General features: G+C 41.2%; 1 protein-coding gene across 1 annotated transcript in view; it reads left to right on the top strand.

The window, feature by feature from the left end:
* Positions 1 to 13,472, top strand: part of LOC121636779 (paxillin-like) — a 32,382-nt gene extending 18,910 nt beyond the window's left edge. The window contains exons 2-11 of the mRNA XM_041980576.1: positions 3,312 to 3,484; positions 3,598 to 3,683; positions 3,848 to 3,990; positions 4,218 to 4,410; positions 4,505 to 4,652; positions 9,548 to 9,706; positions 10,521 to 10,694; positions 12,023 to 12,104; positions 12,202 to 12,350; positions 12,441 to 13,472. Coding sequence (XP_041836510.1) covers positions 3,312 to 3,484; positions 3,598 to 3,683; positions 3,848 to 3,990; positions 4,218 to 4,410; positions 4,505 to 4,652; positions 9,548 to 9,706; positions 10,521 to 10,694; positions 12,023 to 12,104; positions 12,202 to 12,350; positions 12,441 to 12,707 — 1,574 coding nt within the window. The 3' untranslated portion in view covers positions 12,708 to 13,472. The remainder of the gene's footprint in view (positions 1 to 3,311; positions 3,485 to 3,597; positions 3,684 to 3,847; positions 3,991 to 4,217; positions 4,411 to 4,504; positions 4,653 to 9,547; positions 9,707 to 10,520; positions 10,695 to 12,022; positions 12,105 to 12,201; positions 12,351 to 12,440) is intronic.
* The last annotated feature ends 436 nt before the right edge of the window (positions 13,473 to 13,908 follow it).

The following is a 13,908-nucleotide window of genomic DNA, read 5'->3' as shown; positions in this document are numbered from 1 at the left end:
CTTCATCCATAAATTTTTATTCAGGGCTTCAGTTTAAGACTGAGCACATACACCTCGTGTTCCACATTAGCTGCAGTTCCTTTTGTGGCCACTGGGGAACAAGCCTGTGCTTTGCGCTCATGGTATGTTTGCTTGGCAGAGGAGGCGGACACACCTCTGTATATTTGTGCAGTTTGTGGATGGGTCAGAGCACGTCTAGCATGCTCAGTTCAGTGAACAAAAGCAGCCCTGAACTCAAACTTGCTTGTATTTTCTCTTAATTAGGACTTTATCGTCTTTGTTGAGGGTAATGAGCTGTTCATATCAATTAACTTGCTTTATTTTGATGCAAGGCATCTTAGTTTCTACCCTCACACAAACGAGTACCAAACACAATGTGTTTCATGTAGCCTGGAGGCTCATGTTTGAGCAGTAACTGTATTTTAGAGCAGCAGATTCCTTATAACCAGGGTTAAATCCAGTTCAACTCCAGAGCTAAGTTGATTAACATCCCTTGTGTAAACCATCTGGACTAACATCTGTTGACAGAGGTCTCCACCAGCTGCGGTAAAACATTGCTCTGACATCAGCTACAGATCGTGCTGAGCCCTACAAACACTCTCACAATTTATATATGAGGTTTTCTAAAGAAGTAGATTTTATTATTTATTTTTATTAAAGCTAAACTGGTGAATTATTACAGATGATACATTTATAAATCCATGTCAGTGTGTCTGCATTCTCCTTGATGTCTTTGCAGTAGAAATAAGCTGGATTATGGTAAATAATTTCAAGAATAGGTAAAAACTTCAAACATTTTAACACAGGAAGACTTGTTAAATAAGTCAACGTTTTTTTTACTTCCCCTTTTAGTAAACAAGTAGATGTCACAAAGTGTTACGTACACCCGTCTGTGTCTATTTCATGCTCCATACATGGCATCTTCAATAAATATTAACAGTTGTGTTGTTCCCTTCTCTGCAAATCTTACGTTTTTTTTTTTTTTTTTTCTTCTTTTTCACTGCTGCTTGGTATGAAGTGAGGACACCCGGAGCTGGCTTCAGCAGTGTAAACAGAGCGCTGTATCCATAATGAAACTTGGAGGAATGCAGCTGAGTCTCCTGTATCCAGAGATGAGTCTCTGCTGTGAAACTCAGTCAACTGGCATTTTAGCCATGTTAATCATGCTAATCATGTTTAATGTTGTATTGGTCCAAGCGAATCTGGCTCGACTTCTGCTGTGTCTCCTGTCTGTCTGGGAAACACTCATGCTGGTGGTACAGTAGACCCAGCAGTCGTTTTCAGGTGTAGTAGAGGTTCGAAACTTGGACTGCAGAGGAGATAAAATCTTGACACTCTGATTTTACTTAACGTTGAGATGCAATGCAACATGTAGCAATGAAATGTGGTAAATGTCAGTAAGGTATGACTAACTAAGACAGTCTGTGCTAACACTGAGAAGGAGGGGCTGACTATACCCCTTATATATACCTTGGTGATACCACTCCCTTAGTTGGGCATGTCTGTGTTGATAAGAGCTCTGCTCTCAGCTTTCTTCATTTCTTTCATGGCTTTCACTCCTTCGCCCGCAGTAACGTCCTCAGCCTGGTGACGTTTGGTTACGTTTAGACAGTTTCTTGTGCTTCATCATTTGCGTAAGTACTGTGTCTTATTTGAGCTTACAGGCAGCGAGGTCAGAGTTGGCAGAGCAGTGGAGGGATGAACCTAACCCCCTTGCCTTTTTTTTTAACCCCTCCTTCCCCTCTCTGCCACGACCCTGTCCTCTTCTCCCACCCTTTCTTGTTCTCTTGTGCTGATGGTAGAGTTAAGAAAGGCAGTTCCTGCCTGGCATAGTGTGTTTAGGTTGGCCTCTTCCTCTCCTGCTTCTTCTTTCTCTGTCTAGCACTCTTTCACCTTTCTTGGTGTACAGCTTTTGTCTTTTTTAAGGTACGTCTCATCTCTATGTTACTCCTGAAACTTTTTCTCTCTGACGGAGTGTATAATTTTAGGATGGGGCTTTGCTGAGGTATTTGCTACCGTGCACACCATAGCAATTTTGAGAATATTTTAAGAATCTTTCACTGAATTTTCCAAGTGATCTGAAAACTCTTTAAAGTGTTTCTTCAGGACTGAATGTTGATGATTTTGAAATTTTGATAATTTATTATTTGTTTCTACCACAACGAATGAGTTTATATCTTGATATTAGCAGCACTGTCGTCTTTATGTACCTGTAATGTGCTGATCTGCTGACTTTTTATTGGCTTTTTGCAATAGTAGTTGTTTGTTGACACTTTATTCAAATCAAATATTTTTTTTTAGATTAGATTTAATGCATTTGGGGCCTTTTTTTTTAGGAGTTGTGAAATCCTGTGAGAGAAACTAAACCCTTCCCTGCTGAGTGAGTGTGCTAAAATAGCTATTCAGTAATACTGCCTGTGCTCTTCAATAAATCCTCTATAATGTTATGTGTCCTTCTACCTACTTGTTAGGATTGCTAAATTAGCAGTTGTTTCCTTGGCCTATGTTCCTCTCCAAATACCAAATAACCCCCTTGCTCAGATAGTGGCTGTCAGTGTGTAGATGGTAAATATGAGCATGGTCGCACCTTTGACAGCAGGTCTTGGATTTAAAACATGTCAAGACTGCAGTCAGGCCAGGGTCAATGAGTAACTAAAGGAGTGGCCATGACAGCCTGTGTGGTTCAACTTTTACAACTCCAGCTCCTGATCTCAGAGTTTCCGACAGGTTGCGAAAGCAGCAGTAATTATTCTGTGCTGGTGGATGGAATCTCAACAAAACTGAGCGTTTTTCACTAGAGGGGTGTGATGTCCTTCTGAGGAGGAAGTGGTGATAATTTTACTGCTGTTGTTCTCATCTGTCAATCTGATTTTCTTGGTGGAGAGAGTGAGTACAGGTGGAGGACGAATGCTGCCTTTGAAATCTCTAAATAAGCTGTTGGACTCTTTGTTGTGTAATGATTAACTGAGTGATTATATTTTCGGGGCATTTTTTAACACTAAACTAATGGTCCTATCTTTCAGCATCTTTATGCTTTATCACTAACACAAATAAAAAAATCCTGCAAAACTAATGGATTAGTAAAAATGGTGTCTGCTGAAGCTCTTGTTTCAGTGATGTCATCTTTGGAGCGCTCTTTGCGTTAGCTAATTACAGAAATAAAAATAATACATTTTGTTTTGTTTTGTTTTTTTGCCTTATTACCTCCAAACTTTAAATCAACATGGATGTGATGCAACCAGTATTCAATTATGAGTAATGCTCATTGACGTGTTTTTTTTTTTTTGTTTGTTTGTTTTTTTACTTTACAGATGCTTTGTTGGCGGACCTTGAGTCCACAACATCCCACATTTCCAAGCGCCCACTTTTCTTGTCTGACGAGACTGCCTACTCCTTCCCCGTCGGGGGTCAGACCCAAGAAGACATCTTCTCTCCACATCAAATTCCCCCTGAGCAAACTCTTAATGGACTAGATGAAACAGAGGTAACTACCTGCTTGGATGCTGCTGTAAAGACGTTTGAACATGGATTAAATATAAAAAACTGAATGAATTCCTTATGGATTAAGTTTTGTGTGATTTTATTTGTGTTTATCAGTCCGCCAGCTCAGCTCAGAGAAGTCCCTGGTCTAGAGAAAGCAGCAGTCCAAGCCAACCCATTGGTGAAGAGGACCACGTATACAGGTGAGGATGATCTGTTAAGAGTAGATAACTAGATGTGGAAAACCTTAGTCACAAATATTCATATTTGAGGGATGTTAAAAACATATTTCTTTAATTTTACATTAAAGTGAAATGCATGTAAAAAGTTGATTTCTACTTTTGACTCCTCTCTTAACACATTATAGTTTCCCTAATAAGCAGAAGAGTAGTGAGTCTACATCAGCTGTTGCCATGAACTCATCATTCGGCAGCAACCTGTCTGAGCTGGACCGCCTGCTACTGGAGCTCAACGCTGTCCAGCAGAGCACCCCTGCCTTCCCTACAGAAGGTACTCGCACAGATTACAATTCACGAGCTGCTTTCTCATGTTTCTCTGAAGGAATGTAGATGTCACTGTCTAAATGTAGCTCTCCTGCTTCTCTGATGTTACACGGCAATACCAATCCCTCCACTGTGTTTGGCCCCTGTTGTTGTGTTTACATTTCAGCTCAAATCAGATCCACAAAGGACATAAATATATGCCTTTTTATGTATTTTGATTTTTCATTGTTAAAGAAGCGGCTCCACCACTGCCATCAAGCGCCACCATCCACCATATCCAAGAGAATGGAGTCGCCACTGCAGGGAAAGCCACTCCACCTAAACTGGAGAAGCCCAAACGTGCTGCAGCTACTCGAGGAATAGAGGATGTGCGACCAAGTGTAGAGAGCCTTCTAGATGAGCTGGAAAGCTCTGTGCCAAAACCCATGTAAGAGGAAAGAACTGATAAAGAAAAACAGGAATTTTATTAAATTGGGATAAGGAGTGCTCACTTTTTATTTCATTGTGTTTTTCTTTTTAAGTCCCACACTTTTGGTGGTGTCAGATGAACAAACAGATGCACAAGAGGAAACGCTGTCACAACAGCAGGCCAGGATGTCCGCCTCCTCCGCCACAAGAGAACTGGATGAGCTTATGGCCTCCCTGTCTGACTTTAAAGTTCAAAGCAATGTGAGTGTGGTTCAGAAGTGGTTGACTTTGGTTGTTTGAGGTTTCCATACTTAATGGCAGGTAGCTGTTTTTGTCCTTGTGTGACCGTTGCTGCATTAGGAGCTGGTACAGCTCATAATTGTACAAATCTGTTGGATCATTCTGTTGACTTTTCCATGTTTTTGTAATGTTCTACCACTTACACACACATCTAATGTTCTTATATTCTTACTCTTCTATACTTTTTTTTTTTTATAAGAAGTTTTAATTTAAAAAAATGCTAATTATACATGCTTTTCTTGCCTTGTAGAACAGATGTTAAATTATCTTACAAATGGCCTTTATTGAGATTAAAGAAACGTTAATTTAGCAGTATTTAAGATTTCAGAAAATGGTGTCTGCATCGTTTATGTGTGAGAGCAACAAACCTGAACAAATTCAAATTAAGGGGAAATATTTTTCTTTAATTATAACTTTTCTTCTTATCTTATTTGTGTGCAACTCTTCACTGATCATTTCTTTCACTCTTGGTTTATTCTATATTTTCTTTATCTTTTTCTCTTTTCTCCACCACTGTGTCTGTCCTCTCTTTGTATTCACATTGCCTTCATTACGTCATTGCATCCGACTCAGTCTGGCTCTCAGTTGTCTGTGAATCAGGATTCTGGAGACCCGTTATTGGTAGCTGGTTCACCAGTTGTCCCATCAGTAAGCCAACCACTCATAACTCCTCATATTGGCTCAGAGGATTACACTTCCCCCTCCTGTACGCCTCTTCCACTGGAACTCCACATAGATGAGGATGGTAGTTCAGCACCTACATCTTCACGTGGTTCCACTGTTATAATTGCATCATCTAAAAGCCTTCAGTATTCCCAGATCCAACAGAAGGATGATGGCGGCACGGTCACTTCTGAGATCTCCCATGTAGAGAGCTTCAGTGTCTCCACTGCTCTTAAACCTCTGAAGCAAGATGAAGTTAACAGCCCTATAGAAAAGGTGTTAACAAAAATCTCCACTAGTTCAGGTATGACTGCCAGGAGCTCCAGTCCAGTGGTTGATTCCAAAAGTCCAGTTACTGCACCTAAAATCTCCAGTCCCATTCTCCGAGCCAAGAGTCCCAGTCCTCCTAATCTAAAGTCTAAAAGCCCAGTCCCTAAAAGTTTCAGCCCTGTTCCCATAAGTCATAGTCCACAAGCTGTTACAAGTGATAGTCCAGAGTCCACTGCTATGGAAGCAGTCCCAAAAACAGCTAGTCCAGTGACAGTTCCTAGGCTTTCAAGTCCAGTACCTAAAAGTGCAAGTCCTGTGACTGTCCCAACTATCTCTAGCCCACTAACTGCCCCAAAGATTTATAGTCCTGGCACAGTTCGTAAGTGCTCTAGTCCTGTGACTATTCCAAGACTTTCAAGTCCAGTTCCAAAGACTGCAAGTCCGGTAACTGTTCTTAATATCTCTAGTTCTCCAACTGTACCAAAGAGTTCTAGTCCTGAAATGATGCCAAGGAATTCTTCTCCATTAACACTTCCAAGGCTTTCAAGTCCAGTAACAGGTCCAAAGAGTGAAACTGTGCTTCCGAAGAGTCCTGCTCCGGTCATCAGAAAAACCTTCACTGTTCCAAGCACCAGTAGTCCCAGAGCTTCTCCAGTTTCAGCAGCTGCAGTACCATCAAGTAACCTGTATGCCCCAGAAAACCAAGGAGGGGACGTCCTGGATTTGAAATGGCCTTGTCGGGAGAATATACTGGACGATGCTTTAGACAAACTCTTAGCTCCTGACTCCACTCGGCTGACTGAGAACCAGCCGCCCTCTTCTTTTACCCCTGGTGATGAAGATAGGTCTTGGGAGGAGGAAGATGGACTTTTCCCCGATCTCAGCAGAGAGGAAACCCTGACGCCCATGACTGAATCCAGCTGGATGGACGAGTGTTTTACCCCCTCCACCTGCCCCGGGACACCAGATGCAGCGCTGGACCTGCCCTTTCAGCAGCCCTCCGCTGTCGAGCGACTGTCTGCTTCTGGTCAAGTAGGCAACCTGACTCTCCCAAAATAAGCTATAGAGGCTCTAAGACCTTTCTATTATTGGGATACAAATGATCTCTGACAAAAATTACATATTGACTGTTAAAGCATTGCGTATACTGATATAAGCTTATTTTGGGTGAGCACTCATATAAGAATTGAAGGAGCTGTGAAATAGTACAGACATGTCGAGATGAAAACAGATTCTTCATTCTCTGTGGTGTGATGCATGTGGTGTCATGTAGCAATTACAAAATAGCTTGAGGGAGAAGTTTCCCTGTAGAGACCATTTGTGGCTGATGTTGAAAGCTTTGCTTAGAGGATGTTGACGCACGTCCACACTTGCTTTTGTCGATGCTGCTATGTTAGTTATGTGGCCAGATTTTCATTGCTGATAAAATGAGATGATAAGGCTCCATAGAAGAGGGGACGTTTTCTTTGCATATATGCACCTAATATGAGCACATGCATTTATGAAACATATACAAATTTCACTTTTGTTTTTTTATTTTTATTTTTGGTTTTGCTTTGGCATGTGCAGACATTTAGAAGGGCATCTTATGAGTAGAGCAGCATGCCTTGCAACAGGTTTGACTTTCCAGAATGAACTTTAACAAGAGGACTGTGCTTTGTTTCGACCAATAAAAACGATCAAATTTGTGACTGCAAAGCATTTTGGCAGGCACATTCTGAAGCTAGCATTGGAGTGTTTTGCCACTTGAATGGGATGTCTAGTGCCGGGCTTGTCTTGCGTGTAATGCAAAATGGGATTTTTCTTGTAAATGGCACGGTCCCAGCTTCCCACACCTCCTTATCATCCACCCTCCAGCTCAAGTCAGTTATCCGCCGCACCAAAGAGACGTCCAATGTGCATCCAATGTACAGGGAGGGATTGTTGAGACGTAAAATGGGACCAATCATTGTGAATAAAAGCAACTCGCAAGACCGACTTATTGAGGAGCTGCAGGGTAAACTGGGGATTGGTCGATTGGAGCGCAGACGTAAACAACAGCCGGATGACTGGCTGACAGAGGGAGTCATCGTTATGTCCAACCCACAGCGAACACGGGAGGAAGGGAATCAGCCATCTGTGGATAAGGTAGACATTAGTGGACTGTAGCAGTGGACTTGTTATACCAAGTTGGACGTTAAATGTTCCACTGATGGCTGCATGGCTAAAGGGAATAAATATAACGTACTCATGTTTCATCTAATTGCCTTAAAACTGTTTTTGTTTTTGGCAGTCAGCTTTAACAGATCGAGTTCTTGTGCATATTTTCTTTAACCTTTTCCTGTTTTCCTCTCTAACTGTGCTTTTGTGCCATGTCTGTTTTCCTTTCTTTGCTCTTTCCTTTTTCCTTCTTTCTGCCAGATCATCATCCCTCCTGAATCACCTGCCCCACAGAGAAAAGTCCTCCCCCCTCCGCAATCTCCCCCAGCACCTAAAAAGCCTCCCCCAGTCAAGCAGACCCCTCCGCCGCTACCTCCTCCACCTCCGACCCCACCTCCTCCTCGAGAACCCACCCCTCCACCCCCCAAGGAGCCCACTCCTCCCCCAACCAAGGAGCCTACTCCTCCACCTCCCCCCAAGGAGCCAACACCTCCCCCTCCATCACCTAGCCCCCCACCAAAGCCCGTCACGCCACCCCCGCCTCCCAAGGTCTTTGTATCAGTGGGTTGTCAGACAGAGTATGACCCCATCTTCCCACCAATGCAGGCATGGATCACAACTCTTCATCTCTGCTCATCCTCCTCTCATACTTCATCCTCTCTTCCCTCTTTCTATCCCCTTTCTTTTACACTTCCATCTGTAATTTTTGTTTACATGTTTGCAGAATATTTGGTTATTTACAGATGCTGCAGAGCTTGTATGGGTGTTTTTGGCCCTCAGTGTTGAAACAGGTAGCCTCTTTAAAGCTTTGTCTGAAACCTAGTCCATCTAGGTTATGACCAGTGCTGACACTCAGGCTGGAGAGGCTGAGCCCCTTTTCTAATTCTGAAATCTGATGGCGCCAAGAGATGTGTGTTCAGAGTGTAAAAGAGAATTTAAGAGCTTAGGGGAAAGCAGAGTGTAACTCCCTGAAGTTCCCGTTACACTAAGTGTCCTGCCATGAACAGGAATGGTAGGCTCGCAGTGCAACTGAAACCTAATCTGCCATATGACAGCACAGTTACCACCACATTTATAGCAAGTCTCACAGGTCTAAAATCAGCAGGTCCCAAGAGTTTCAATACTAGCTTGTTTAAGTAAAAAGTAATCTTTTAGTCCTCAGAGCTCTTAATGAAGTCATTTGGTAAGGAATTGGGGTAGCGGGGTGACACAAGTACCACTGAATAAACAACTGAACGAAGGTGTTATTTCATTTTGTCAGAGGTAAGCAGGTCATTTATGTGTGAGGGTATGTGGAAGAGAGAATACATGGTGCACAGAAGCTATTTTCTCTCTCGGGAGGAATGCAGGAGTCGTGAAGATCCAATAACCAGTCCATCTGAGAAGGTCTGCGTTGCAGCAGCCAGACACATACTCACACACAATGTTGATATCAGGGAGTCCTCCTCAGGGTCTGGAAACGTGGATTACAGGTGATCGGGGCACATTTTCATGTGGTTGATATATTAATGGTTTGACTTTGGATTTGTTCTTTGTCTTGAAAGAGGGGGCGGCTAACTGCTGTGCAGATCCACTTTTTCTACTCAACTTACTTTGTGGAAAGTTGGTTTCATTAGGCTTAATATACACAATGGACAGAAGTGGTCACAATACTGACACAAAGGAAGAAAAGTAAAAAAAAATGAATATAATTGTGATTTATTTGAAATGCTTATTGTGTACAGTTTTTCAGCAGTTTAATTTTTACTCTATGTATTTAAATAGTATAATGTTTTTTTATTCAGATCCAGTCGCAGGGAAAAACTTCTCCCACTGCTCCACCAAAACCAGCCAACAAGCTGGACAACATGCTGGGAAGCCTGCAGTCCGACCTCAACAAACTCGGAGTCCAGACGTTGGCTAAGGGCGTCTGTGGTGCCTGCAAGAAACCGATTGCTGGACAGGTAATGATATGGATTATCCAAACTGTAACTTAGTGGGAACTTACAGGGCAGATAGACAGTTTTACAGCACAAATAAACCTTTAAAGCCTGGTACAAAAACATTTGATATCTGCAGCTTTTTGTCCCTTAAACTGTGATTTTGCATACTTATTTAAATTATATTAAGATAAGAAACGATGCATTACTTTTGATCATCTGACCTGGACAGTGTCCTTGGGTTTATACTGATCCCTTGCACATCACTTCTCTTTGCAAGGATCCAACATGGAGACAGCTAAATGTTTAACTTAAAGCTTTAGAACAGCCATTTCGTTCAGTTCAGATATTTAACTTGAACTTCTCTGCTTTTGGATGTAAATAAACTCTGTGATATTTATGCATCTATTCCCTTATGCACATAAAACCCAGTAGACTTTTAAAACATCAAGTCCCAGCGGTAAAATGAAATTTGCATTCCAGATTTATTTGCCTTGATTTGAGGGGATGTGCATAATGGGTGATGCTGTGTTTATTTGTAAACATCTCACTTCAGTAATAAAATAATGTTTTCTTTTTGTTGGAATAGTGTTATTTACTCAGTTTGCATTCATTGTGTTATAAAAAAAATCTAAACCTAAACTATAACCACAGCACTACTTTGAACATAGATATACTCAACAAACCAGTCATACAGACGCATACAGAAATGTATGAACTCTCGATCTGCCACAGTTTGCAGTATTCTCTTTACTTCATTCATACTGTGCTGCAGGCTTTTTTCCCCCCTGCTGAGCAAGCTCATCACATTTTAATGCACTGTGTCTCTCCACACCAGGTGGTGACTGCCATGGGCAGAACGTGGCACCCAGAGCACTTTGTGTGCACCCACTGTCAGGAGGAGATAGGCTCCAGGAGCTTCTTTGAGCGTGACGGGCAGCCTTACTGCGAGAAAGACTACCACGGCCTGTTCTCACCGCGATGCCATTACTGTAACGGACCCATACTGGATGTCAGTAATGCATATATACATGCAGGCAGACATGCACATATACGCACATAGAGTGAATAGGAAGATAATGATATTTATTTATTCATAACCTAATGGATTAAGACCTTACTGGAAAAATCATGACGATGGGAATTGCATTTCCTTTCTTAAGCAGATGCTGACAGCACACATGAGCCTAGAAGTAGTTAAAATGAAATAACTTTTACTTTCTTTACATATTGTAAACTAAAATCCAACATTGCTGCTTTAGTTAGGAATATATTAAACTGAGTTTTCCATGTTGCAAAAATGAAATGAAGTAAACTACTTTTTCTATGTATATGTTTTTTGCAGTTTTCATACAACCTGCCCAAAACTGATCCAGACAGAAAAACTCATATCGTGTCACTGCATGTTCTCATTTGTCGCCACTCGTTGTTTTTTTTAGGGGGGGGGGGGGGGTATTTTTATTTATTTATTTATTTGCCTCCAGTCATGCTCTCACACACACTCATGCAAACACACACCGCACAGAGTGCCAGAGGCATTGGAAGGCAAGCCGACTGTGGACTGTAGCCTGCAGGAAGGCCAACATAAGTCATTGCCAAGGCTTTCCAACTGATTCTCATGCAGTGCTTGACATCCACAATTGAGCGATCTCCTGATTTCCTTCATCTCTGGATTTTGCCCCCCTAAAGATCTGAGGGAATCACTGAGTTTTGCACTTCTGTAAAGAAGAAAAATACAACACTAAACTTGACGTATGCTGCTTTTAATTAACAGGGTTTAATGTAAATTGGTTTGATTTATTCTAAAAGACTATTCAATTCTACAAATGCATTGTATTGCACTGTAATTAGTTTAAGTTAGCAACTTTATATTTGCATCTGCTTTTACATACATTGGTTGGTATATGATAGCATTACTTTGCCTTCAAAAAACATATGTTTTGTACAATGTTGCCCTTCCTGGTGGCAGAGCTGAGAATCCTTTCTCCCCTGAAACATGCGCAACTCTGAAACGCCAGTTTAAAGAGAGTAAATACTGTTCTGTGTTAGAAATTTTATATTTTAAGGATTTTAGAAGCTCTTGTAAATGGAAAAGATGTGCTTCCAGCTAAAGCTGCTAAGAGATACCAGCATGCCTTGAAAGCGTGTTATTCTAGCACCTCCTATGCTGCTGCTCTCTGCAGACTTTGCCTGCCCTCTCCTGGCCTTGCTGATGTGCTAGTTTCTCTTGTAATGACAGATAGACATGTTCACACACATATTTTGCAATACCGAAGGAATTCACTTGCTTTATTACAAGAATACAAGAAAGTGACTCTTTGCGTTTCCTTGACTTAACAGAAAGTAGTGACAGCATTGAACAAGACTTGGCATCCGGAGCACTTTTTCTGCGCCCAGTGTGGAGCCTTTTTTGGACCAGAAGGTACCAGCCATGACCCCTTGCATATGTTTATTCAGGCCATCAGAGTATTATTAAAAGAAAAATAGGGTGTGAATTAGTCTTCTTTGTTGCTATCTAGGTTTCCATGAGAAGGATGGAAAGGCATTCTGCAGAAAAGACTACTTTGACATGTTTGCCCCTAAATGTGGTGGTTGTGCTCGTGCCATCCTTGAGAACTACATCTCCGCTCTCAATTCACTCTGGCATCCTGAGTGCTTTGTCTGCAGGGTGAGTCAGCTGATGCGTCCACAAATAATCTGATTTTAGATCAATTATTTGTCCTGACTATTAATTCGTCATGACTTTTTTGTTTTTCAGGAGTGCTTCACACCATTCATAAACGGCAGCTTCTTTGACCACGACGGGCAGCCATATTGCGAGGCTCATTACCACGAGCGGCGCGGCTCTTTGTGCTCTGGCTGCCAGAAACCCATCACGGGTCGCTGCATCACAGCCATGGGCAAGAAGTTCCACCCAGAGCACTTTGTTTGTGCTTTCTGCCTCAAGCAGCTTAACAAGGGTACCTTCAAAGAGCAGAATGACAAGCCCTACTGCCACGGCTGCTTTGTCAAACTCTTCAGTTAGACTGCATGTCTGCTGTAAGTGCAAATGTGTGTAAGTCTACATGCACATGTGGATATATGAGCACTCACATGTCTAGGTGCAAATATGAGTCAGTGATTTCTCAGACAGAATTTTTAATCACATCATAAGAGTGGAAAATATCTCTCCTAGCTTTGACACTGAAAGGACTTCTCAGGATGTCCAAACTTTTACACTTTTACTAAAGATGTTTTAAACAGAGCCCAAAGAGATTTTTATTTAGACTTTTACTTCCCTCGTGCAAAAGGAACAAGACAGAAAGATGTTGCTTTCCCATGTTTGTGTACATAAGAGGTTTTGATTTGTGAATGATTTTATTCCCACGTCGCAGGGCAAGCCCTTGCATTTTAAGGTGGTGAACCTATGTTGACATAGAATTATGCAGATCTGAGACAGCTGCCTGATTGCATGGACCATTGAGAGTTACGTTACGCAGTTTTAAAGTAACGAGTGTTGAATGTGCAGTGCTTCGGGGGGGAAAATAGATGTATTTTTCTAGCTTTGGAAACTTTTAATGTGCCATTTAAGATAATAACATGATATGCACATGCACACCAACATGCATCCTGTTCACTTCTTTAACATGTTAGTTCAATGTCTTTGCACACTTTTAAAACAGGAGATCTCTTGACGAGACCATTTTAAGGTGTATTTTAGAATTTAGCGCCATCAAGATGATCCTTTCTTTAATACAGGTTTCCTGTAAAGAAAAAAAAAACAAAGTCGTGTTTTCTCTGTTTCAGCAAACATTTCACTCATTTTTGTGCCAATTTTTACAATTTGTTACTAATATAATCCACAGAAAGTGATTTTAAATATACAATTAAATAGTTTTTTTTTCTTGTAGCAAAGAATAACTTTACCTTTACTTAATTATGCCAACTTATATCTCAAGTTAAATAAAACTGAATTATTGTAATTATCAAAATGGAAATCAGTAAGAATAATTTATATCATTTGGTTACAAATGTTGAAAACAGGTGGTACAATTAATGAGAAAAACAAGCCAAAACAAATTAGTTTGTTTTTTACTGCTGTATTTACCCAGAGTTTTCACTCAGAAACATTTAAATGTATTTTTCAACATTTTCCATTTTTTACAGTTTAGTTTATGAGGCTGGTTAAAGATTTTACCATCTGTGTGTTTGGATTAGAAGCATGCTCTGTTCTTTTATGTGGAGTT

Source organism: Melanotaenia boesemani, chromosome 3 (genome assembly GCF_017639745.1).
Source record: "Melanotaenia boesemani isolate fMelBoe1 chromosome 3, fMelBoe1.pri, whole genome shotgun sequence".
Lineage (NCBI taxonomy): Eukaryota > Metazoa > Chordata > Actinopteri > Atheriniformes > Melanotaeniidae > Melanotaenia > Melanotaenia boesemani.
This window is presented reverse-complemented; position numbering and strand designations above follow the sequence as displayed.